Source organism: Mesoplodon densirostris, chromosome 16 (assembly GCF_025265405.1).
Source record: "Mesoplodon densirostris isolate mMesDen1 chromosome 16, mMesDen1 primary haplotype, whole genome shotgun sequence".
NCBI lineage: Eukaryota > Metazoa > Chordata > Mammalia > Artiodactyla > Ziphiidae > Mesoplodon > Mesoplodon densirostris.
The window spans coordinates 67623195-67649347 of NC_082676.1; the positions used below are offsets into that span (position 1 = coordinate 67623195).

General features: G+C 45.5%; 1 protein-coding gene across 2 annotated transcripts in view; it reads left to right on the forward strand.

Annotated features, from left to right (window-relative positions):
- The window catches only part of PCSK2 (proprotein convertase subtilisin/kexin type 2), a 224587-nt gene that overhangs the window by 115745 nt on the left and 82689 nt on the right, over positions 1-26153 (forward strand). For both annotated transcript variants that reach the window (XM_060078026.1, XM_060078027.1), the window contains 3 exons: positions 6635-6748; positions 9205-9313; positions 16776-16813. In XM_060078026.1, coding sequence (XP_059934009.1) covers positions 6635-6748; positions 9205-9313; positions 16776-16813 — 261 coding nt within the window. The remainder of the gene's footprint in view (positions 1-6634; positions 6749-9204; positions 9314-16775; positions 16814-26153) is intronic.

Here is a 26153-nt window from a genome sequence, read left to right on the forward strand (position 1 = left end):
ACCACCGGGGAAGTCCCTGTCTATCAATTCTAAATGTAATAGTTTGCATCTACTAACCCCAAATTCCCAGTCCCTCCCTCTCCCACCCCCCTCCCCCTTGTCAACCACAAGTCTGATCTCTATGTCTATGAGTCTGTTTCTGTACAGTAGATAAGTTCATTTGTGTCATATTTTAGATTCCACATATAAGTGATATCATATAGTATTTGCCTTTCTCTGTCTGACTTACTTCACTTAGTATGATAATCTCTAGTTGCATCCATGTTGCTGCAAATGGCATTATTTTGTTCTTTTTATGACTGAGTAGTATTCCATTGTATACCACACGTTTATCCATTCATCTGTTGATGGACATCTAGGTTGTTTCCATGTTTTGGCTATTGTGAATAGTGCTGCTATGAACGTAGGGGTACTTGTATGTTTTTGAAATACAGTTTTGTCTGGGTATATGCCCAGGAGAGGAATTGCTGGATCATATGGTAATTCTATTTTTAGTTTTCTGAGTAACCTGCATACTGTGTTCCATAGTGGCTGCACCAACTTACATTCCCACCAACACTGTAGGAGGGTTCCCTTTTCTCCACACCCTCTCCAACATTTGTTATTTGTAGACTTTTTAATGATGGCCATTCTGACTGCTGTGAGTTGATACCACATTGTAGTTCTGATTTGCATTTCTCTAATAATTAGTGATGTAGAGCATCTTTTCATATGCCTGCTGCCCCTCTGTATGTCTTCTTTAGGTCTTCTGCCCTTTTTTTTTTTTTTTTGTGGTACGCGGGCCTCTTACTGTTGTGGCCTCTCCCTTTGCGGAGCACAGACTCCGGACGTGCAGGCTCAGCGACCGTGGCTCACGGGCCTAGCCGCTCCGCGGCATGTGGGATCTTCCCGGACCGGGGCACGAACCCGTGTCCCCTGCATCGGCAGGCGGACTCTCAACCACTGCGCCACCATGGAAGCCCGTGCCCATTTTTTTTTTCTTTTTTTTTTTTCTTTTTGCTTTATAACAAATTTAATCAGTTATACATATACATATGTTTCCATATCCCCTCCCTTTTGCGTCTCCCTCCCACCCTCCCTATCCCACCCCTCCAGGCCGTGCCCATTTTTTAATTGGGCTTTTTTGTTGTTGAGTTGTAGGAGCTGTTTATGTATTTTGGAGATTAGCCCTTGTTATTCGTATCATTTGCAAATGTTTTCTCCCAGTCCATAGGCTGTCTTTTCATTTTGGCTCATTTTGTTTTTTATGGTTTCCTTTGCTGTGCAAAAGCTTGTAAGCTTGACTAGTTCCCATTTGTTTATCTTTGTTTTTATTTCTATTGCCTTGGGAGAATGACCTAAGAAAAAATTGTTATGACTTGTGTTAGAGAATGTTTTGCTTATGTTCTCTTCTAGGAGTTTTATTGTGTCTTGTCTTATATTTAGGTCTTTAAGCCATTTTGAGTTTATTTTTGTGCATGGTGTGAGGGCATATTCTATCTTCATTGAATTTACGTGCAGCTAGGACTTCAATATATCTTTTAGGGGGACTAAGTCAACGCATAATAGTGGTAAACAAAATAATTCTGAGTAATACAGAACAAAATAGTGTGAAACAATCAACAGCATCATAGATTTCATAAACCAGTATTCTCAGCAACATATCCGTTCTGTGTTTTGTGGTTTTTCTTCTCATGCTCACTTCAAGCCAAGACGTTCTGCACGCCCTTTGGAGGCAACACCCTGGATTGCCCCCCCTTCTCCTGGCCCCTCCCTGGCCCTGCACAGTCGGTGCTAATTAGCAGCAGTTTAAATATCAGCCCAGCAGGGAAGTGATCCCAGCCCTGATCCTTAGAGAGTTTTATGAAGTTATGCTGTCCCAGATAGAGGAAGGTTGACTGTGTTCCGTGCCTTAGGGAGAGACTGCGTGCTTCAGTGGAAAGTTCATGGCATTTAGAACTGATCAACCTGGGCGACTGCTGTGTTTTCAGTTTTTGGACAATGGTCTCTGAACCTTCATTTCCTCAACTGTAACCATACCCTCCCACAGTTCTGCTGAGAAGGCTAAATGTAGGGAAAGTACCTTGTTAACATAAGTTATAAAATAGTATGCCAATATGCTGGGGTGGTGTCTTCCTCACCCTAGTATCATCTGTATCTAGCACACTGTAGATGCACAAAAACGTTTGTTGACTGAAAAATTCTTAATTAAGGAGAGACACCAGGAGAGCAAAGGCAGTGGGTGTTGTTCGGGTAAGATCTGTCAAATTCAGGTTTAAAATCTGAACCTGAATTGTAGAATATCCCTCTGTTCATTTTTAATAAAATAATGCCCAGTAACACACACACTTGCTTTCTTATATTTTTTATTTGTGTAAATGTTTAGGTCAGGGCATCCCTGGTGGCGCAGTGGTTGGAAGTCTGCCTGCCGATGCAGGGGACACGGGTTCGTGACCCAGTCTGCGAAGATCTCACATGCCGCGGAGCGGCTGGGCCCATGAGCCATGGCCGCTGAGCCTGCGCATCCGGAGCCTGTGCTCTGCAACGGGAGAGGCCACAACAGTGAGAGGCCCGTGTATCGCAAAAAAAAAAATTGTTTAGGTCAATGGGCCAACTTGGGGGAGAATTCTACTGAAGCTAGCTGTATGGTTTTTGTTTTTTGTTTTTTTTTTGAGAAGGCAAGAAGCTATGGTTAAGTTGTATGCATGTAATTGGTACTACATCTAAGTGGTAGTGAAAGGAATTGTCTGTGAAAGGTCACAATTCAGAGGAGGGAGAAAAGAGAATGAAAGTGGCCTTTTAGTTATAATGTGAGGGGAGGATTATAAATGCTTGGAAATACTTCTTTGACATTAAGAGCTTTATCACACATAGAACTGTAACACTGAAATCTTCCCCAGAGGTCTTTAAAACTAGTTTATAACCTCATCCCTCAGCTCATGGCAATTTCACTTATTATAGAAAAAAACCCAGATGACCAGTAAGAGGAAACTCATTGGGTAAGTTATGGTACATTCCTCTATGGAATATTTAGGTAGTCATTAAAAATTAAAAGATGAGAGGGACTTCCCTGGCAGTCCAGTGGTTAAGTCTCCTCACTTCCACTGCAAGAAGTGTGGGTTCTACCCCTGTTCAGGGAACTAAGACCTCACATGCTGCACAGCCAACAAAAATAAAATAAAAGATGAGAGCTATGTAGCAACATATTAAAATTTCTATGATTAGATACTTAATGAAGAAAGGATACACAATTTTATCTATAGTATGATTACTATTATGTAAAAATTAGGTTAAAATGCACGTTAGGGTTGGACAAGAACCCCCCAAAATGAAAACAACTGATGGCAGTACATGGCATCATTGTGGGGGGAGAACACTTCTCCAGTTTTTTGTAACAAGTAAAAATATGTGTCTTAAAGGTGTTCATCTCTCTTGGAATTGTAACTGTGATCTTCATTGAGGTCAGGATTCAGAAAGCCCTCTGCAGTGTCTTAGGATTCCTGATTTTTAATAACATGAGGTACAAAATGGCAGACCCTTCAGTCATGCTTTGGTGCTTTTGAGTTGCAAGAAGGGTGCTGTCCAGGGAGCACAACATCCCAAAGCATCACTGGTTTCCATTAAAACCTAATTTATGGAATTAAAGATTAATTTTATGGAAATGAATTTAAACAGCCTTTCGTTAGAATGCACTTGGTCTAATTGAGTTTGGAGTGGTATTGTCATAGCCATTCCTCCACTGTTATTGGAAAAGATGGAATCTGAGATGAGTCTTCCCGTCCTTACACTGCTGCGAACAACTTGCGGAGGAGTTTTCCAACATGAGTCCAATATAATGGGGAACCTTCAGGGGAAGTCAGGCAAGGCTCCCATCCGTGAGCAGAGGAGGTAAAGACTTGGTTGTGGGACTGAAACGGGAAGTTGCGAATTCAGGATGGACGGCCAGCTCCGGCTCCTTCTTTCCTAAGTTGTTTGAATACTTGCTTCCACAGTAACAGGAAGTTTTATGGGGGCATGTTGTGGTTCTTTACAGGTTGAGAATGTAGGGGTTGGGGAATCTCCCCCCTACCACTCCTGAGTTCTTATGGCTGGACTAATAATACACAGAAATGAGACAGATGAATGGGAGAAAAAGAAACACCATTTAATTCATGCACATGCAGGTCTCATAGAAGCTTTTATACTTTTTAGACAAAGAAACAATAAATTTGGGGAAAACTGACAGGACGAAGAAATTCAGGTTTTGGGTGCCCATTTAGTGAAGAATCTAAATAGAATTGGGGCTTGAGGTAGTGAATTAAAGAAGTAAGAAGGTTTGTTTATACAGGCTCCTTGGCTTCGAATTCCCTGTCTCTGGTGATAGGGTGTCCTTCTACCTCCAGTTGCAGGGAGTGCGCCTTTCATAGGAGAGATTTATTTCCTGCTTCAAGGGGGGCAGGAAGGAGGGTCAGAGTGTCCCTCTTGCGTTGGCCATTTCTTTAGTAACTTTAATAAATAATCAATATGCCATTGAGGCACAATTTGGGGTGGCCCCCCCAGGGCTCCAACAAAAGCTACATTTACTTAACATTTTAAATGTTGCACATTAATGAATGCACACACAGAGAAATGCATAGATAAGCATATATATATATATATAACATGTATACATGCACATATATATGGTGGCAGCTGTGAGACTACACCTTGTAGACCTGTGACCTCAGGGACCCTAGCTGCCATCCTCTGAAAGCCAGCACTGTGTTGACCACAGGCCACACTTTCCACGGCTGCTCCAGCCAAGGATGGAAGATGCAAGCGTGCTGACACAGTTCTACCCTGAGAGGCTCAGGGTTCCTCCAGCAGCCGCCTCTGATCCCTAGCAGCCTTGCCAAGCCTGCCTCAGACGATGGGGCAGTGGATGGGCAGTGGGGACACTTTGGCTCCGCCTGTTCACTCTCTTCTTTATGGGGTCCAACTTGCATCACTTTCTTGTGTTTCCTCTCCTAACAAAATCCTTACACATTTCATCTCCTCTTGGCATCTGCTTCTCAGAAGATACATGTGTATACACACTCACATACATATATGGATAGGTATATTTGAATCATAATTTATCTCCATTTGATGGACATTAGTTGTGTCCAGATTTGTGACATTATAAAAATAACCATCCATCCCATTTTTTTCCAATTATTTTGCTATTTCTTTCAGGGGGCAAGGGTTAACTCTGCCACAATGAATGTCTCTTGTTGGAATCCCCCTCAAAGAACTCACAGAGCACATGCCATACCCACTACTTCTCTAGAAGTAGAATTAGAGGTTTTCTGCAAATGAGTCCCGGGCCTTCCGGCATCTGCATGTAGAGCAGGGAAGTGAGGAACTACTCTCCCACAGCCTCCCCCGCCTTCCAGGGCAGCAAGGAAGGGGAGGGTTATCAGCCACATCCGTGGTCCCTTTGTTCCTGACTTGGAGTCTTCTATTTTCCCTCATCCCATGTCAGAGTTTGTGGGTGCAAACAACAGAAATTGATTCGGGGTCATGTGAACGAAAGTGAATCTGTTGGAAAGGGATGTGGAGCTCACAGTCTGTAGGAGGTTGATGGATTGGTCTTGGGGGAGCTCCAGGCTGGGCTGTGGGAATGAAGGCTAGGATCTTTTAAGGGGAGAGCCTGGTGAGTGAGCCTCTGAGACACATAGCCTCCAAGGGTCCCTTCTGCCTTCACATCACTTTCCCAAGGTTCATATCCTAGAAGGGAGATACCCATTGAGGCACCTCTGAGGCAGAGAGAGGCTTCAGATTCTTTTCAGGAGGCTGGTGCCTTGAATTTCACTCCCACCAGCACAGAACCCAGTGTGCTTGAGGTAATCTCCCAAATGCACTGGGGAGTCCTGGCAGAAGGAGAAATGGATGTTCAGAAGCAAAATATAACTTTAAAAAATTAAAAGCACCCAGCACACACCCTTTTATCCATTTGCATAGTCCTTGAGTGTGTAGATGCTCAGCCACAGCTATTGGATAATGAACTAGTTATTGCCCAAGTGAAAGAAAGGTTCCCGTTTGGGACAAAGCCCAGCTGTTGCCAGGGGCCTCCTAATTCAGCTCCTAAGTTTCATTTCCATCCAAGGGCTTGGGGTTCTGTCTGACTGTCCCAAAATGAAGTGTCATCATTGCAAGGACAGCATCAATTTATCTTCAAAGGTCCCTTACTTACCTTCTAGAACTTTGCTGTGGACTTGCTGGCCTGTCAGGCAGGTTTTTCTTGTTTTGTTTTTGGCTGATTCCCAAAATGGATGCTGGGAAGCCCTCCAGAAAAATAGTCTGTGCCAGTTCCACTGTTTCCCTTTATGAATCCACATTCCTTTCCTTAATAGAAGTGCTTCACTGTTTTATTTCACTAATGCCCCTACCGCCTTATCTCCCTTGAGAATACTTTTCTCCATCTTCTTCTTATTTTAAGGACACTCACTTTGAGCCATCCCCAAGGCCTCTTTGTTGAGCGCAAGCAGAGTAAATGATCTTGGAAAATAATCATAAAGTAAGAATGTGCATGAAATGAACTTGGTTTCTGCTGGGGAAAAAAAAAAAACACATTATATACAAATAGAATTTGAATTAGTAGAAATGAAGTCCAGAAGAGGGGTGTTCAGGTAACATGACTGTATTGTCATTCCAGGTAAAGAGGGCCTTGCAACAGGAAGGGTTCAACCGAAAAAAGCGAGGGTATAGAGATATCAACGAGATCTACATCAACATGAACGACCCTCTTTTTACGAAGCAGTGGTATCTGGTAAGCATCTCGGTATCATTCCTAATGTTTCTCAGCTTGGAACTTCAGATAGAAGATGGGTTTCTATTTCCTCATTATTCTGTGGGATGTCAGCTAACACCCCACTCGGTACGAGCTGATAGGTATTGATAGCACCCGACTCGGTGCTAGCAACTCAGTGTCCCCTCTGATAGGTATTGATTTTCTATCACCCTCCATGCATCTTGTCCTCTAATCTGCTTTGTTTCTGGAACGGCTTAAATGGCCATGACCTCCTAGGGTCAAAGCAACCACCAAGAGCTGATTAGATTCTCCCAGACCAGTGTATGACTGAAGACTTGCAAAACCATGTGAAAGCCAAGTCAAAATTCTGGGAGTAGTAATCCGGGGGTCTCAACGGACAGAGGAACTGGAGGACATGGTGGAACCACAGGCATAAGAAAAAGAATCAGGTGACTTCACAAGGGACAAGCAAGAGAGCTCAGAGGCTAAAGTAACAAAAGTAGCATCTATTAGTTCTTTCTAAAATAATGGCAAGAAATCAGTTCACTGGGGCTTAATTGATGCAGGATTCAAGGCATGGAAACCCCATCTGCCTCGTGAAGTGAATATTTTCTCACACACCAGCAGTCCTTCTTGACCTATTTGGGTGAGTTGGTTATGTTTAAAAGGGGCTCAGGGCTTCCCTGGTGGCGCAGTGGTTGAGAGTCCGCCTGCCGATGCAGGGAACACGGGTTCGTGCCCCGGTCCGGGAAGATCCCACATGACGCAGAGCAGCTAGGCCCGTGAGCCATGGCCACTGAGCCTGCACGTCCGGAGCCTGTGCTCCGCAGCGAGAGAGGCCACAACAGTGAGAGGCCCGCGTACTGCAAAAGAAAAAAAAAAAAAAAAAGAAAGGGGCTCAGTGTCTCCAAACCAACCCAAACTGCAGGGCATATTGAAGGAAAAGGAGTGACTAATTCATAAACGTTTATAATTTATAAACCGCCCATTGTAGGAATGCATCACAATTTCCCTCTTGGGGCTTCAGAGCTTGACTATGCTTTACGCTTTGGGGCATGGAATTCTACAAATCCAATCTGCATAACTGAATGAGCTTATGTGTATTAGGATCGGCTACGTTTCTTGCAATAACAAACAATCCCCAAATCACAGTGGATTAACAGAATCAAAGCTTGTTTCTCACTCATGTTTCACATCCAGTGCTTTGTAATCCCCAGGGACCCAAGCTCCATCTCAGCTGCATCCCAACCCCTGCTTTCATGGGCATCTCAACGAGGGGAAGGGGCAAATCACACTCTGGCTCTTAAAGCTCCTGCCTGGATGTGACAAATGGTTCATGAGCTCACATTCCAATGCCCCAAACCAGTCATGTGGTTCTAGCTTCCAAGGGGATGGAGAGGTGTCATCTTCTCATGTGCCTAGAAGGGGAAGAGCAGTCATTTTTATAAAGAGCACTAATGACATTCACACAACGTTTCAGCAACACCGTAACAGCCAGCTCATTACTATGGGCTTCTACCAGGACAAGCTCTGACTTCGCTATTGTTTTATGATTTATCTTTGAGAAAATCTGCACAGGACAAAAAAGCATAAAAAGAGGGTAGTGAGCATATTTGTATGGAATTTTTCTTTTTTTTTCCCTTTCTTTCTTTTTTGATTTTTTAGGGGGAAGGCATTTTTATTTTTTGCATTAGAACACGCGCCAAAGTTGAGCCAACTCTCTTTAATTCAGTTCAACAAATATTTTTAAGCAAGACTTGGTGTGGTGGTACTGCAATTACAGAGATAAATAGAACATGCTCCCTCTTGTAAAGAATATTGTTATTTAGTGAGGAAATCTCATTCAGATAAGAATAATCTGGGCTTCCCTGGTGGCGCAGTGGTTGAGAGTCCGCCTGCCGATGCAGGGGACATGGGTTCGTGCCCCGGTCCGGGAAGATCCCACATACTGCAGAGCAGCTGGGCCCGTGAGCCATGGCCGCTGAGCCTGCGCGTCCGGAGCCTGTGCTCCGCAGCGGGAGAGGCCACAACAGTGAGAGGCCCGCATACCACAAAAAAAAAAAAAAAAAAAAAGAATAATCTGAGACAATACGCACTAAATTCTGAAAGCGAGGGATAAATAAAGAGCTACAAGAACGAGCATTTAATTCTAAATCGGGGAGGGTTTCTTGCAATGTTGGCTCTAAGTTTAAAGATAATGATCTAGTCATAAGAGATAGGAAGATTGAAACTGTGTTTACATATTTCCGTAAAAGAGAAAACATCGATTTTGTGTATATCAAAAAAATGGAGGGAGAAGACTAGAAGAGGTGGATGGGAAAACACCCCAAAGCACTGTTTCATGGAAGATGTTGCCCTTTATCTGGCCCTGGAATACCGGGTGTCTGAGGAGTGTGGCAAGTAAACATTTACACAGGTGCTTTACCACCTACACCAAACTAATAAGATTCTCTGCTTTGGAATTCCTGAACCAGATCAATACCGGGCAAGCTGATGGTACTCCTGGCCTTGACTTGAATGTGGCAGAAGCCTGGGAGCTGGGATACACAGGGAAAGGTGTTACCATTGGAATTATGGATGATGGTGAGTATTTCAAAGGCTGTACATCACCTGGAAGCAAGTGTGTCTTTGCACACCTTTGGAACACAAAAGATTCATTGTTTTGGAGATGCAAATTAGAGGCAGAATGGCCAGATGCTGGGCATGGTCGTCTATACTGTGTCGACATCCTCACATTTCTCCACATCAGTAGTCCTCCAGCTCGAGGATGCCTTTCACAAATATTTATCAAATTAATAAGTTAAAAAAAGTTTAAATGAACTAATGAAAGTTGACCATCATTGAACTGTAATTTCTTATTTGGCCACTGCTTATACCTTACCTTAAAACGGCTTCTGGGCTTCCCTGGTGGCGCAGTGGTTGAGAATCCGCCTGCCGATGCAGGGGACACAGGTTCGCGCCCCGGTCCGGGAAGATCCCACATGCCGCAGAGCGGCTGGGCCCATGAGCCATGGCCACTGAGCCTGCGCGTCCAGAGCCTGTGCTCCACAACGGGAGAGGCCACAACAGTGAGACGCCCGTGTACTGCAAAAAACAAACAAAAAACAGGCTTCTGTTTATATTTACCATCTATTTCTCTAGATCTACAGTGTCCAGTGTGGTAGCCACTAGCAGTATGTGGCTATTTACATTTAAGTTTAAATTAGTTAGAGCTAAATACAGTTAAAAATTCAATTCCTCGATCACATTCGTTTAACTTCAAGGTCTCAGTAACCACATGGGGCTAGTGGCAATTCAATTGAACTTCATTTCTATCATTCCAGAAATTTCCATTAGGCAGTGTGGCTCTAGATCCCCGCAACAGCTTTTTAGTAACAGCATTGGGGTTTGGAGAATTTTGACTTTATTGCTACTTTCAGAATGAGTCCTTGTCAAGCAAACTGATGACAATTTATTATACATGCCCCCTGCAATGTATTATTCTATCCCATATGCCTGCCCAGCAAAGATTTAGCAGAGCTTTCTTTTCTATAGTTTGTGATATGAAAACAATGGGTTCGATGAATTGCTGTTTTTCTAACTACACATGCCCTTGGCTCTGCCAAGATTCTGGAGCATCTCTGCCCTGCCGTCGTCCCGTCGGGGGTGTATTCTTGCTCTTCGTTAGCTGTCTGGGTCCTCCGTAAAAGCTCCGCTGTGCACTATTGGTCCAATTACATATAAAGTCTATACAGAGATGAAACAATGGAGCCTTTCTCTTCTCAAGATCCTCAAAGAACACTATGTTCTCTAAAGCAAGCCTTTGAAGCAGGATTGATGGGAAAACAAGGAGAGCCAGCCGTGCTTAAAATCAGCACTGTCTCTGTGTGGGCTCATTAAATATTAACATAAAAACAATGCGCAGTGTTTTCTGAGGTGTGAGATGTTTTGAAATGATGTAAAAGCTTTCTCCAGTGGCCAGGGCTCTCACAAGTGTGTTTGTGTGTGTGTGTGTGTGTTTGCGCGCGTGTACCAATGTGGAGAGCTTACCTGTTTCTCCTTCCTAATGCTTTGGCTTAGAAACCACCGTGGATGAGCCCAGCTCACCCAGTAAAAAGATGCATGTAGGTTTGGGGAAAACCTGCCTGGGATACTTTGTCATCACCATGTCATCACACAGATGTGGGGGACCAGAGAAGCACCCTTAAAAGTGGCCACAGAGAGGCACGGTGCTTTCACAGAACCCCCAGCAGCCCCCAAGATGCCCGTTTCAGGATTCTTTAACTCCAGACCCCTTGATTGACCGTTCTTCGTCCCTTCTGAAGAGACCTAAGGAGAGGGCGTCACCTGCCTCTGGTCCACATTTCCTGGCCTGAGAAGCAGAGCCCGTAACAAAGTCTCAGCAGAATTTCCTATTTGATGTTATTTCTCCTGCTGATTTAGTAGCCTTTGAGATTCAAAAAGAAGTGCACCCTCTGCCCCTCAATTGTACTCCTAACTTCCCCGTTGTTTTTGGTCGTCCACTGCTGCAGAACAAGCCACCCCAAAACTGAGTGGCTTAAAACAAACACCCTGTTGCTAACTCTCACAATCCTGTGGGTTGACCAGACTCCGAGGGACAGTTTGGCTCTTGGTCTCTCTGGGGTCTCTCCTACAGTTGGGGTAAGAAGGCAGCTGGGGCCAGTGTCAGCTGGAGTCTCGACTGGGTGCTAAAATGGCTCAGCCTCCCTCCAGCTCCTCGTGGCCTCCCCAGCAAGGTGGCTGGATTTCTTTTTCTTTTTTTTCTTTTTTTTCTTTTTTGTGGTACGCGGGCCTCTCACTGCTGTGGCCTCTCCCATTGCGGAGCACAGGCTCCGGACGCACAGGCTCAGCGGCCATGGCTCACGGGCCCAGCCGCTCCGCGGCATATGGGATCTTCCCGGACCGGGGCACGAACCCGTGTCTCCTGCATCGGCAGGTGGACTCTCAACAAGTGCACCATCAGGGAAGACTGTGGCTGGATTTCTTACGGATGGCTCAGGGCTCCCAAGAACAGGCATCCTAAGAGACAAGAAACAGGAGCTGCCAGTCCTCTCAAAGGCTGAACCTGGGATGCGCAAGCGTTGCTTTGCCCCTTCCACTGGATAAACAGTCTGAGAGCCAGATTCCAGGGGAGGAGAGATATCAACAGATCCTGCCTCCTGCTGTGGAGAGAGACAAAGGATTTGTGGCTATCTTGAAATCGGCACATGCTTGTTCAATAGGATAACTGAAGAAAAGAAGACGACTAAGCCGTTCTCCAAACCCAGTGTTGAACAGCAAGATGAGAGCATCTGGGGCAAGAGCGGCCACAGCAAGGGCAAGTCCAGACGCACAGCCTCTCACCGTGTGGTGGGGCATCTCTGCCTAAACACCCACAGACGGGAGGCAGAGGTGATGAGCTGGGAGCATCAGGGCTGCATCTTCTCTCTCAGCTGCCTGCACACGTGGATGGTGTGGAATCGTTCCCCAGATAGTCTCTCAGCAAGACATCACCCCAAAACAAGGTCAAAGGCACACACGGAAGCTGACCCTGAGACCTAAGAGCAAAATTAATGTCAAATTTTATAAGCCTGCCTTGTGTGGGAAATAATTGGTGATCTGTGTGTGGAAGGTTCGATTTGTGGACAAGCACAGTTTTAATACTCGTTCACCCCTCTCTGGTTGCCCAGCTGAAAAACTCAGCCATCATGCCCTCTGCTACATCCAATGACTTGATAGATGCTCACTGCTTTCATGTAGGTGCTTTCGTTAGGTGCAACCCAATGTGACTGCCCTACCCTACATACCTCTGGGAAAGAACCTCCATGGCTAACGGTTAGGCAGAAAGAATTTCTTAAGGGTCTGCTCTGACATTCTGGGCATGTTGATGTCAGCAAGGACCCTGCTTAATGATGACGATTCATCCCTTTTGTTGTGATGGAATTGTTTGGTGTTGGGAACTTAACCTGGAAAGTAGGATGTGGCTGTAATGAGACTCGGCGATAGACAGGAGCCACCCAGCCCCAGGACGGGCGCTGGCTATCGAGGTCAAAGATGGTCAGCAAAGGCGTGAGTCAAGGCCTTTAGCTGATGGAGCCAAGGAAGTAAGATTGAAGGCCAGTGAAGCAGGGTCAGAGAGATCTTTCAAGCTGAAGTAAACATAAAAACTAGCGTTTCGTGAGTACCATGTGCTAGGCTCCACTTCACATTTTGGAAACAGTCATAATTATTCTCTGAAGTTTGTGTTATTCTTATCCACATTGTGCAGATGAAGAAATTATGGTTTAGGGAGAGAAGAAATTGCCCAAACTAATTTTCACCACCATCTTCAGTGCTTGAAACCCACCCTGTGGCTCTGCATCCCTGGTGAGACTTTGTGAAGGGGCCTCATCCTAATAAGCAAGTTTCAGGGCCAGACAGTCACCCACAGCCTTCCAGGAGATTTACAACTCTGTCATATGCTGAAAAGCGGTGTTTTCTCTCCTACCTTGGGCTCTGCAGGCCCCAGAAGTTCCAGCAGGGTGTCTGTCCCCGTTATTATTGCTGTGTAACAAGTGACTCCGATACTTAGCAGCTTAAAGTAACCATTTATCTTGCTCATAATATTTGTGGCACAGGAATTCAGAAAGTCTGGACAGTTCTCACTTGAGGCCTCTCATGCAGTTGAGGTCAGGTGTTGTCTGGGTGGGGGTCATCTGAAGGCTAGAGTAGGCTGGGCATCCAAGACGGCTCACTTCCATGGCCAGTGGTTGACTTTGGCTGCTGGAGCTCAGCTGAGGTTGTCAGAGCACCAGCAAGTGGGCGCCTTGCACGGCAGCTGGCTGCCTCAGAGCAAACGAACGTCCAAAGGCAACAGGGGGAAGATGCCTGGCCTTTTCTCACCTAGATTTGGAAGTCACACAGTGGTGTTCCACTATATCCTATTGGTAGAAGCAGCCCAGCCCACTCAGATTGAAGAGGAGGGAATAGACCGACCTCCAATAAGAGGCTCACATTGTCACATTGTAGAAGACCATATGGATGGGAGATATTGGACCACCATCTTTGAAAAATCCAATCCATCCACTGAGGCTACTCCTCATCAACATATAAATCATTCAGGGTGGTGCAAGGGCTAACTCTCTTGGGACAATGGAAGGAACTGGGCTTAGGACCAGAATCCAGAGATGTTATACATCTCAACTGAACTATTAGCATTATAACTAAGAATATGTACATGGAGCTCACTAATTCCTTGAAGTCTCCAGAACTGCCAGCGACTCTTGAGAATATGGACTGTTGTAGATTAGACCTTCAAACTAATGACAGGATACTAATGGTTTATGAACAAAAATATAACCAAGTATTTGTCATTTGTGTGCATTATGATTGGCTGATGATGAGTCAGTGCCCCCTGTAGACTGTGAGGCTTAGATGCTTGTACAGCTCAAGTTCTGAGTCTAAATTGTGTTTTTCCAGGACCTACGTAGCACCTGGCTTTCATTGCTGAAAATAAACCAGTGAATGAAAATAAGAGTGAATACATTAATAATACAAGAACTGAAAAATAAACAAACTGATTAAGAAGATGTATTCGGTGACTTCCACCTTCAAAGATAATCAAATATACAAAAATATTGAAATACTATTTAATTGCCAGGTTATTATTTTCATGCTTAGCTCATTATTATTTTTTCTGAGTCATGTCTATCATCCTTAATCTATCAATAATATGTTCTTCCTCAGACCAAAATCTGTATCTGTTCTAACTTCACATTCAGTCTTCCACTTAACCTAATTAAAGATCCTTTATTTTAATTAGGCTAAATTTATCTTATTTTCATTCTGGTTTCCTTCTGGTTTCAAATTATCTCTTTGCTTTAATATTTTCCCATCACAGAGAAGAGACTACTGACTCTTAGAAAATTCCTTTCCTAAATAACTTGCACTATCAGAACTTGAGGCCATGTTTTAAAAACTGACTCCCTGTTAAGAAAAAAAAAGTATTCTCTGTATCTTTTAAACTCATCTGTATGTTATAAAATGTTTTGCCCAATAATGAGTTCAAAAAACGTAACCAATTTCCACAAACATATAGGACAATTTAATTTCAACACAGCACTCCAAAACCAAGTAGATTTTTCAAATATTTCTGTTCATCTGCACCATCCACAGAACCCTAATAATGTGGTAGATGAAGGTACTAATGAGGATGCAAGAAATGTAATTTATGAAATGTTTATTGCAAGCTAAACACTTTCAATGAACTGGCTCCAACCTCGAAAACTGCTTTGCAAGGTAGACAATATTCCCATTTCAAAGATGAGGAAGCTGAGGTTCAGAGAAGCTATATGGGCAAAGCCACACAAATATTACAGTGTCTGAGCCTGGACAGAACTGATCTGTTGGTCTCGTAGCCTGTGCTTGTCCCTAACTCCACCCCACAGCCTACACTGACCATCTCTGAATCAGGATCCAGAGCAAAGGTCTGAAACTTTTATAATATTAGCCTTTAAATCTTCGGACCGCTGTCCTCCTGCAGCTTTGGGGAGGAGAGAGGAGGATGGTGGGGGGAAAGGGTCTGGCTCTAGTCTCACAAGCAGCGTGAGGACAGCAATTGCTTCTGATGTCAAAACATCAAAACATCAGCAGCACAGTGACTCCCAGTCCAGAAATTACTTGTGTAACCAGGAAAAACAAAGGAAAACTTCCTTTTAGAAATATACATTTGGGGCTTCCCTGGTGGCGCAGTGGTTGGGAGTCCGCCTGCCAATGCAGGGGACATGGGTTCGTGTCCCTCTCTGGGAGGATCCCGCATGCCGCGGAGCGGCTGGGCCCATGGGCCATGGCTGCTGAGCCTGCGCATCCGGGGCCTGTGCTCCGCAATGGGAGAGGCCACAGCAGTGAGGGGCCCGCATATGGCAAAAAAAAAAAAAAAAAGAAAGAAAAAGAAATATACATTTGGATACAAGTGTTTTTTCACAGGACAAAGCTATAATGTGGCCTGGCCTTGGTGTGCATGCAGTGAAGATGCACTATGATAGGGACTTAATGACTCTTCTGGCTTTCAAATATTGCAACCCAATAGAGTTACTAATGCCACTGGAATAATCGGACCACCCTGTTCTCACCCCTACCAGGTTGAGAAGAAAGCAAGCACAGAGAGGCCAAGCACCCTGCCTGAAGTCACGCAGCCAGTTGGCAGCGTGGTTGTGATTAAAACTCGAGTCTTTGACTCCAAAATCTACACTCATAACCATGATGCTAGGTAGTACAGGAAGCCAGCCTATTTCTGAGAGGGCTGGATTCTCTGATGTCACTGCTGCAATGATTATATGGCTCTGCAGACCTGGATGAGAGCTTTGCAATTTGCCCTTTGAAGTTTCACAGTGCTTTCTGAGATCCATGTGTTAATGGAACCCAGCAGTGCTCATGGACCAAAATTCTACCATTGCAACAACTCTTGGACAGCAAGACAGGCCATATCCAGGAGAAAGCGCAGGACTCCTGCTGGGAGGCTCCCTGGAAAGCCTTCTGCAGAGACAAGAACCAGCTCCCACCCGGGACACCTCGTGGGAAATCACTTGCCCTTTGCCTAATGGCTTTTCTCGCCAAGCCGTGTTCCTCTGGTTTCTGTGCCAGGCGATGCTCTCCTAATCCATTGCTGTCCGGGCTCTGTTAAATAATAATTGCTTTTCCTCCCCAGAACCAGTTTCATTTCAAAAGAAATGCCAGTTGATGCTTTAGAAATGTCAGGATTTCCACAGATCTCTCTTAGATCAGTTCTCTGTTGAGCCATCCGTCTTAGGGCCACCAAGCTGGCATTTATGTCAGAAGTGTTATCCTGGGGCCTCAAGCTCTAACTGGTTTCCCTCCTCTGACACATCTGGTGGCCACTGGCTCTCCACATGGGCGGGGCAGCACCCTCCCCTGGGGGTGGAAACTCGAAGCTGGGGCCCAGCGCTCACCCCCAGCACACACACATCTCCTGGTGCCAGCACATAAGGAGCTCGCCTTCTCGAGCAGCTTTCCTGAGGATACGTGGCAGGTATTAACCTATTGTTCCTGTGCTTTTGTCTTTTCACAGGGATCGACTATCTCCACCCGGACCTGGCCTCAAACTATGTAAGTACAAGCTGCCCTGTGTGGGGAAACGTGTGTGTCCTAAGTGTTCTGGTGCCCCTCATAGTGGGAACTCACACAGACGCACACACATGCCTGCATGCACATAGGCCATGCACACTGGCACATGGGCACACCTGCACATGCATGCACCCCAGACTGCCCGTCTTATAAGAGCCACAGCTCAGGCCAAAGACAGACGAGGCATGGGGCCTGGCGGCAGGCAGGGATGAGTGACTTCACCAGAAGAAAAGAAGGAAACTTGAGATCTGAAAGAACAAAGTGCCAAGAAAAAAGGTACAGGGAGAGGGAAGAGAGAGCCTTGGCAAGGTTTAAAATCAACTCCAGCTGAGGATGTTGAATGGTGGGTGGGAATGAGCCATTTGGGTTCTTGCTGGACAAAACCGATGGCAAAAGCCAAAAAGAGCAGCAACTCACATTGCACCCGTAGCTGTGAAATCAAGCATGCCGCCTTCTTCTTATTTTGGTGCTGATGAGCACTCCACACTGACTTTCCCCACAACTCTGAGTAGAGCATTTAGTATCCCTTGACAAATAACAAACATTAACAGGGAATCATAGTAAATGCTATTGGGCTGGAAGCCCATGCTCTGACTTTTGACCCAGCAAGTCACCTGCTGATTTCCCGATAAAATCTCCAAACCTTTTAAACATAAGCGATGGCTTTATTTTAACCCCAGGGAGTATACTATTCAAGCATTGGGGTAGTCACTTAAAATTACCCAAACTATTATTAAGTTATATTTCTCGTGTAACTTCCAGAGCTAAGTATTTTATAAAATGTTATTTATTTGCTGAAAAGACTCATATTTAGGAGAACATGAATTTAAATAGAGGAAAGATGGTTAACAAGCAGAAGTGTTTGGGGATCAAAATTCCAGGTCATTCTTCCTGGAAGGTGTGAGTGTCCACATCACAAAAAGAGAAGGGAGATTTTCCATGTGTGTAGTGGACTGGGAATCGGGAAGCAAAGCACCAAGGTGCTGGGTTTCTATTTCCTGCACGGGTCTTACAAACCTGGGAGAGTATACACTGGGTGTAGTCCAACCAATGTGCCTCCAGAGAGAAATGACAGAAATCAATCCAAATCTCTACTCCCCGAGATGAGAATCCACTCTGGTAGATAAGGCAGTGAAGAACCACCTAGGAGTTGCAGATTCTGCCTCAACGACCATCTGCAGAGTCTAGGGACAGCATTCTCTCTTCCTCTCTGACCCCCTGCCCCACAGCTGGCACACGGAGCTGCCTGCCTGGATGTTCCTTTGCTTCCTTAGAGGCACTGCCCCACACAGGGCCTTGTCTGTCCCCTCCAAAGCCCTGCCTTTCCCAGCCTCCCCAGTAACTGCAGGACCTTGGAGAGTTCTCCAATGGGGAGGTTGAGAGATGCATGTGCCTCATTTTCTCCAAGGTTCTGATACCAAGAGGCCCTTCCTCATGGAGAAATGGCAGGAGCAACAACCTGGAGGGGATAAGTTTGACCTCAGGGCTGCCCTGCACACGAGGCATTTCCAGTCTCCTTCCCAGCTGAGCTGCGGATGCGCAGGGTTCCCACCATCCCCCAGACCAGCGTCTCCTGGGGAAGCCAAATAAGGGTCTGCTCACTTTTGGAAACCAGCGTTGCTCCTCTTACAGCTTCTAAGACTTCAAGGTGGGGTGGCTGCCAGTCAGGCTGGAAGGTGGGCAGCGCACGGCCTCCCTCCTTCGAAGGCCACTTACATGGAGACTGACCTGGGCATCCCTGGCCAGCCCAGGTGTTTCCGTGACAGCTGCCCGCGACACCAGTCACTGGATTAAAAAGAGATAGTAATTCAAGTGGGAGAAAAATCCTCTGGGGCTCTGATGAACTGCAGGTACGATGCCAGTCGACAGTGTGATTCATCTGCTAGAAACTCTAATCTGAAATTGGAAAGGGAAAGATACCCATTGAGAGGTGCCAGCTCCACCCAATTCTGCAATATTAGAACATACCTGAAAACCCTGTGGGTTCTTTGAGTGTGGTTTTCTGCTTTCCTTTTTTCCCCCTTTGTTTCTTTCCAAAAAACTTTTTTCTAATTAAAAAATACCCAAGGGCTTCCCTGGTGGCGCAGTGGTTGGGAGTCTGCCTGCCGATGCAGGGGACACGGGTTCGTGCCCCAGTCCGGGAAGATCCCATGTGCCGCGGAGTGGCTGGGCCCGCTGAGCCATGGCCGCTGAGCCTGCGCGTCCGGAGCCTGTGCTCCACGACGGGAAGGCCCTCAAACCGCAAAAAAAAAAAAAAAAAAAAAAAACCCAAGAGGGAGGGGATATGTGTATACATATAGCTGATTCACTTTGCTGTACAGCAGAAACTAACACAACATTGTAAAGCAATTATACTCCAATAAAAACAAAATAAAATAAGTCACTGCTGACCAAAGTAAAATAAATAAATAAATAAATGTCCTCTATAGAAAATGTAGAAAAACATAAAACAGATTCAAAACTAGCTATATCACCATTCTTAATACTTTAACATATTTTGGACTTCATTTCTATGTATATATTTTTAATAAAATTGGGCTCTTGTTGCATATATAGTACCCCCGTTCCATGTGATACGTCATGAACATTTTTATATTATTAAATAATCTTCAAAACATGATTAAAAGGGCTATATAGTATTGCCTCATGTGGTAATTTACTTAAAGTTTCCAATCTCCAATTCTTGGACAACTAGGTTGCTTCCAATGGGAGTCTCACTCTTAGAGGGAGTGTGACAGACAGTGACAAGGGTGGTAGAGGTCTCCAAACCACAACATGCTTAGGAGAGTGGAAAGAACTGGAAAAAACACAACTTAAGAAGCACATTAAATATGTTTTCAAATATTTCCAGTTCTCCATGATAGATGAGACATTCAACTTGTTCAGTAATTTCTCCCATGAAAATTCCCACCAACGGCAGACCATTGCAGGAGGATTTTAGTTCAGTTAAAGGAAGAACTATCTAATGATTAAGGAATAAATAAAAAGAATTAGCTCTCCCAGGAAGTAATGGGTTCTCCTTATCTGAAAATGTTTATGAGGAGAGTTGATGGCCTTTTGGCAGGGATGTTGAGGAGATGACTTAAACTAGATGACATCTAAGACTTGACCAGAAAATGTGAGCTCTGGACAAAACTGCACAATTTGACAACTTCCATCCAAAGGAAGGTCTGAGTCTTCAGCAATTATTAAAACTCTTGGAACTTTACAAACCAATTGAATCTAATTGCACATGACTTTGAAAATGTCCTATGTCTTTGGTATAGGTAAGAAAACAACACCGAAATAGCTCATCCTGAATTCCTCAGCAGAGAACCTGAACCAGCTAGTTTTCACTAGTCACAGTTCTCCCTCATTCTGTGAAGAGCTGAGAGTGACAACTCTGAAGCCACTGACCAGATCTATCTTCTTTATTTTTAATTAAAATTTTTATACTATAATTAACAGAATGAGCATGACAAGTGGAGTAGACCTGCCCAGGAGGGCAATGAAATCAGTGGATGGTGATAAACTCGAAAATTGTTTGAGCAAAGGATTAACACGCAGCTTCACACCTTGTTAGGTGACTTAATGGCTTGGATGTGAGAGCTAGCCCCGTGCCCTTCCAGTGGAATGCACTTTGGGGAGGTCTGTGTCTGGGTTCTCGCAGAAGCAGACCGGAGACAAGGGTTTGAGGGCAACTAGTTTATTTGGGAGGAAGGTCAGAGGAAGGGAGAGCGAGATGGGGAAGGGAAGGCAGCCAGTAAGGGGTGCATTTCAAACAAGTCACTATGGTGAGTGGCTGGAATCCCACTGGGGCATCTCTGAGATGACGTAGAAGATGTGCACCAGAGTTATCCCACTAGATGGGATACCCGGGAAGCTGGGGTATTTATAGAGCAACTCCTATCAGTCATTGGTTGAGGGTTGGTCACAGGGGATGTTAACATCCCAGCTGCTCCTACCTTCCCACAGTCTTGGGAAATGCCCTCGGCAAACAGAAGTGGGTACAGGCAGCTGGAGCCCACCAAGAACGCAGAGATGACAGAAAGAGCCATAAGGCTGGGTCTAGGCAATGTCTGCCAGAGGGAGGATGCCTTGGAAATATATGAAAGATTAAAATAAACAGAAATGTGCTCTGTGAGAAGTAAAAAACCGTATCAGAGGTTCTTAGCCAAATACGACAAAAACTTCTTCATAATCAAACCAGGCGAAATGTTTCCCAAAACAGAATTATTTTCAAAGCTTGTTTATTCTGTACATTAAAAGAAAAGACTCAAGGTAGGCTGGTCGTCCAGAGTTCTTTCTATTTAAACTGAGAATTTTAATCCTCTGAAAGCTGTAAATCAATATATAAATGTAAGTCATTAGTGTTCATTTAATTCAACAAATCTACCCTGTATCAGTTGAGTGTTAGGGAGCAAAGGATAATAGTGGCCACTTTTATTGTTACTCTATTGTTCTATGATTGAATTTAACCTGAGGAACCCAGTCTCGCTGGTAAATTCTCACTATTCCAAATAAATACACTCACCTCTCTTCATCTCAATAGTAATAACATGAAATGAGTCTTGACCAAGACCCTATTTTAGACCAACTTGAAACTGGGATTCCTTTACCCCATCCTCTCTGGATATTTGCTCCAGCTCAGTCAGATGGCTGTGCATTGGGCCTGCCATGGCCGAGCCCCAGAGGAAGAGAAACCAGACCCAGGTGTTCTCCAGAGGAGCCTGAGGTCAGTAAGGACACAGGTGTGGGGCGTGGCTTGCAGGTGAGGGGTGGGCAGGCCGGGAGGTGGCCGTCTTTGTGCTGTGCGGCCCCCGTGCAGCAACGATCACGGGCCCATGTTCACGGTACAGGTCCAAGCCTGGGATCCTTTCAGGCCTGCCGAAGAGAGGGAGACTTCTGTTCAAGAACATGCAAGTGTGGGTGAGGTGGCCGCTTTCAGAGCATGGGGGCGGCTGAAGCTGAGCATCTCCTCGTCTGCTCCCAAAGCAGGAGCCTTTGAGATGCTTTGCTGCTGGAGCTAAGGAGGTGAAGAGGTGGCTAGTGGTTCTGTAAAATCCAGAGAGAGCCTTCCCACTGGGGTGAGGGTTTTCTCAGAGGCAAGTAGCTTACTCAGGAGGAGACCCCAGCAAGCACGAGCCGGCTCTCCTGGCCTGCCCGCCATACACGCAGAGTAGGGTCAGGCAGGGTGGCCGTGCTGACCCTTGGAAAGTGGTGAAACCTGAAACTCAGTGAAACCTGAGTGTGACTCCCGGCTGCCTGAGTCTAAGATGTGCAACCTTAGACTCACCTATTAAACCTCTTTGAACTTTTATCTCCTCATTTGTGAAATGGACCAAAAGAGTATCAGGTGTGTTGTGGGGTATCGCTGAGATACCGTGTGTACAGCACCTGGCAGATAATAGATGCTCCATAAAAATCCATTTCCTTCTCAAAAGAGTTGAGATGACACAAAGGCAGCCTGTCCCGATGGAGAAGCAGGGACACACCTCCAGAAAGCTATGCAATTGCTCAGGGCACGCCCAGCGAGCTCAGCGTTATCAAAAGAGAAAAAAGGGCACCTCCAGGCTAAGCGTAAGATTGTGAGACTAGGAAAAGCAGAGGGCAAAGGTGGAGGTTACCAAAGTCAATCTCAAAGATCTATTTGAAAAATAAAAGATTGATCTGAAAAGAGCAGCCAAGCAAACAGAAGGAACAGGGAGAGAGAACCAATTGCCTGCAGCCAGGATAGAAGGAAGGAGGAAGCCCAGAGAGAGAATTTCCGATCTGTTTTTCTCTGTCACAGATGTTTTAACTAAAAGGATATTCACGGGGCTTCCCTGGTGGCGCAGTGGTTAGGAGTCTGCCTGCCGATGCAGGGGACACGGGTTCGTTCCCCGGTCCGGGAAGACCCCACATGCCACGGAGCGGCTGGGCCCGTGAGCCATGGCCGCTGAGCCTGCACGTCCGGAGCCTGTGCTCCGCAACGGGAGAGGCCACAACAGTGAGAGGCCCGCGTACCGCAAAAAAAAAAAAAAAAAAAAAAAAAGGATATTCACGGATATTCATCCCCTAGGTGGGTGAGGAATTGTACAACAGTAATTTTTCCAAATGAGGTTTTCTCCAGGCCAGAGAAACGAACTCTCCTGACGCCTAAGTGGTCACAGTGTGGAGCCCAGGCTTCTGCCCTGACGCAGAGAGTCCTGGCCCTTCTCACACTCGGGCCTCCACCTTTTAGCTTGGAAACTGTGGGTCACCCTCTGAGCAGCTCCAAGATCCTGTGCTGAGAATCTGTGCAGGTTCACGTGCTCTTCCTGAAGTTTTTCCACAAATTCTTGAATGCAGCAAATGTGGAAGATTGCCTGGACTCCACTCCCCAGCCTTCTCTCAGCTTCTGCTATGGGGCTCCACAGAACCTCCCTCTAAAGGGTGAAGTGTCTTTCCCAGCCCTTGACTTTGGGCTGGGCCTTGTGACTTTTCTAAAGCAATAGAATAATACAGAAGTGTCAGTGGGCCAGGTCAGAGGCCGTAAGCAGCCTTGTGGGTCCTGCATGCCTTCCTAGGCTTCTACCATCACCATTAGAAGAGCAAGCCTGGGCTGGCCTGCAGGGATCCGGGGGAACGATGACAGGCTTAAGGAAAAGTGCTCCCCCAGGGCTTCCCTGGTGGCACAGTGGTTGAGAATCTGCCTGCTAATGCAGGGGACACGGGTTCGAGCCCTGGTCTGGGAGGATCCCACATGCCGCGGAGCAACTAGCCCTGTGAGCCACAACTACTGAGCCTGCGCGCGTCTGGAGCCTGTGCCCCGCAACAAGAGAGGCCGCAATAGTGAGAGGCCCACGCACCACGATGAAGCGTGGCCCCCGCTTGCCACAACTAGAGAAAGCCCTCGCGCAGAAACGAAGACCCAACACAGCAAAAATAAATAAATTAATTAATAAACTTCTACCCCCAACATCTTAAAAAAAAAAAAAGTGCCCCCCCAGCTGCCAGAGCCTAGAGCGCCACCACCCGCATCCACCTACAGAACAGCAGGAAGAAGCTGAGCAGTCTAGCCGAGCCCCCCCCAAATCAGCTGAACCCCAGGCAACCCCCAGTAGCAAGCAGGCACCGCCAAGATCCGCAGAGCTGCCCACCTGAGCCTAGCCTAGGTCACCTCACTCCCGGCTGAATGCAGACTCACGAGTGATACACATGCTTGCTGTTACATGGCGCTGACACATCATGATGGTTTGGATGTGGCAACTGTTACAGTCACCCACACTGGACCCTCTTCTGGGTCCTCTCACGGTAATTGAGGCCCATCCCAGCCTAAGGAGAATATAGATTTCTCTGGCCGCACCCCAGACCTACTGAAACAAAACCTCTAGGAATAGAGGTCATCACATGTATTTCTCTGACAACATTCCCAGATTCTGATGATTAACTTCATCATTCATTTCGGCACTTGTTCATTCAGTCGTTCATTTATTCATTCCACAATGCTATTCCCCTAAAATGTGTGACTCTATCACAACTAGATCACAAGCTCTGTGTAGGGAAGTGAGTAACTTTTTTTTTTTTTAAGAGTAAAGTTAAAATTTACAGTAATTTTTTTTCTATATACAAAGAATTACAGTACATGTTTATGGGGACTCCTAGAGCAGGGCTCCCCTCTTTTTCACTAAGAGTTCCACTTACCGCAGAAAATCTATCAGGGTGAAGGGGGGCAAAAAAAGTGATGGGCCTCAGCTGACACCCCCTCTGCCCCTTTCTTAAAAATGTAAAGACAGATCTCTATTGTCAGCTTGTTTTTTTGCCAAGACTTAGAAAGCTGCTCTTCCATCAGTTCCTGTGCGCTGCACTCGCCCATCTTCAACAGTGAGTAACTTTTACATTTTGTGTTCTTCTTAGCGTTGAGCACAGTGCCGAGCAGGCATTTAATAAATATTTGTTAAATTGCATTGCATATTAATTAATCATTCATACTTTGCAAATGAAATCAGGAGCTAAATCACATGATGGGCCTCTATCCGTGGTGATGGGAAATGCTGGCATACAGAGCTTCCTCTGACTCCCAGCTGTCACCCGCCTCCAGGTGGATGCCACCACCCCATTCCCCATAATGCGTGCTGCCAGTGAGGGGATAGAAGACCCCAGAACTAACTGAGGTCCCCATGGCTGAAGGCCTGAAGAGAATGTGATTCTCATTGTGGATAAACCACCTACAGATAACCAAGAGCTCTTTCTTTTCTGTAATGTCTAGAACTCCTCAGGTTGGGGGAAATACAATTAAGTTCCCAGATGGGAAAAGATGAATTATGCTCTTTGGTTCAGTTCAAAATTTGGAACATCATTTATGCTCCAGGGCTGTTATTTCACCAACAGAAGTTCTTGGAAAAGAAAAAAGCCTACCCCTAAGGACCCACACTTTTCCATTCTTTTGATGGGTTCCTGACTGGTGACTGGCTTTGAAGAGGGGCCTTTGAGCTCCATGTGGCAGACGGCCGCCATGATGAAAGGGTGGCTGCTGGACATGGGCCAGGCCTCAGCCCTGAGTGACTCAGATACTATGAAGTATTGATTGCATGCATCACTTCAGGCTTTTAGGCTGATTAATATTTAAATAAGTACATTAATATTGCATATGAAATTGAGGTTTAAACAACCTTTGTGTCTTGTTGAAAGGAGCTGGCATTTTTTGATGTACTCATTAATGCTGGCCAGATCACAGTGAGCACTTGATCACCAGGAGGCTAGACTGAACACCGGGGATAAGAAAGTTTTTTCAATCATTTGGACAGACCATCAGTCAAATGGCTATGATCTGACTCAACCCATGTACTAGAGGAATCTGTCCATTTTTATAGGAATGTACTTTGACATAGAAACAGGAGAAAATAGAATCTTGATGAATTGAAAAGAAGCTACTTATTTGGACCTAGACTTACAACTGCAGATGAAAGCAAAGAGGAAAAAAACCTTGTTAATAGATTTTTCCACATTGCTCAGTTGACTAGTTTTCTTCCATTGAACCTAGTCAAAAGTTAAGAGAACTGTATTGAGTTTCTACTGTGTTCAAGATATTGTGCTAGGGGCCCAGACTATAAAGTGTGAAAAATCTGGTCCCTGTCCTTGGGAAGCTCAGAGTTCAGTGGGGGAGGCACACAAGTAAGTATGACATGATGTCATTACATCATGACATGCCCAGTCCTGTCCTGGAAGGAAAAACACCGCCCACTATGGGAAAACAGCAACAAGATCAAGCAAGTTGGCCCTAAATGTTAGAGGTGGGAAGATACTTAAATGCATTTAAAGAATGTTTTCTTGGGTCGATACAGCATAGGAACTCATCTAGAAGCTTGATCTATATGATACT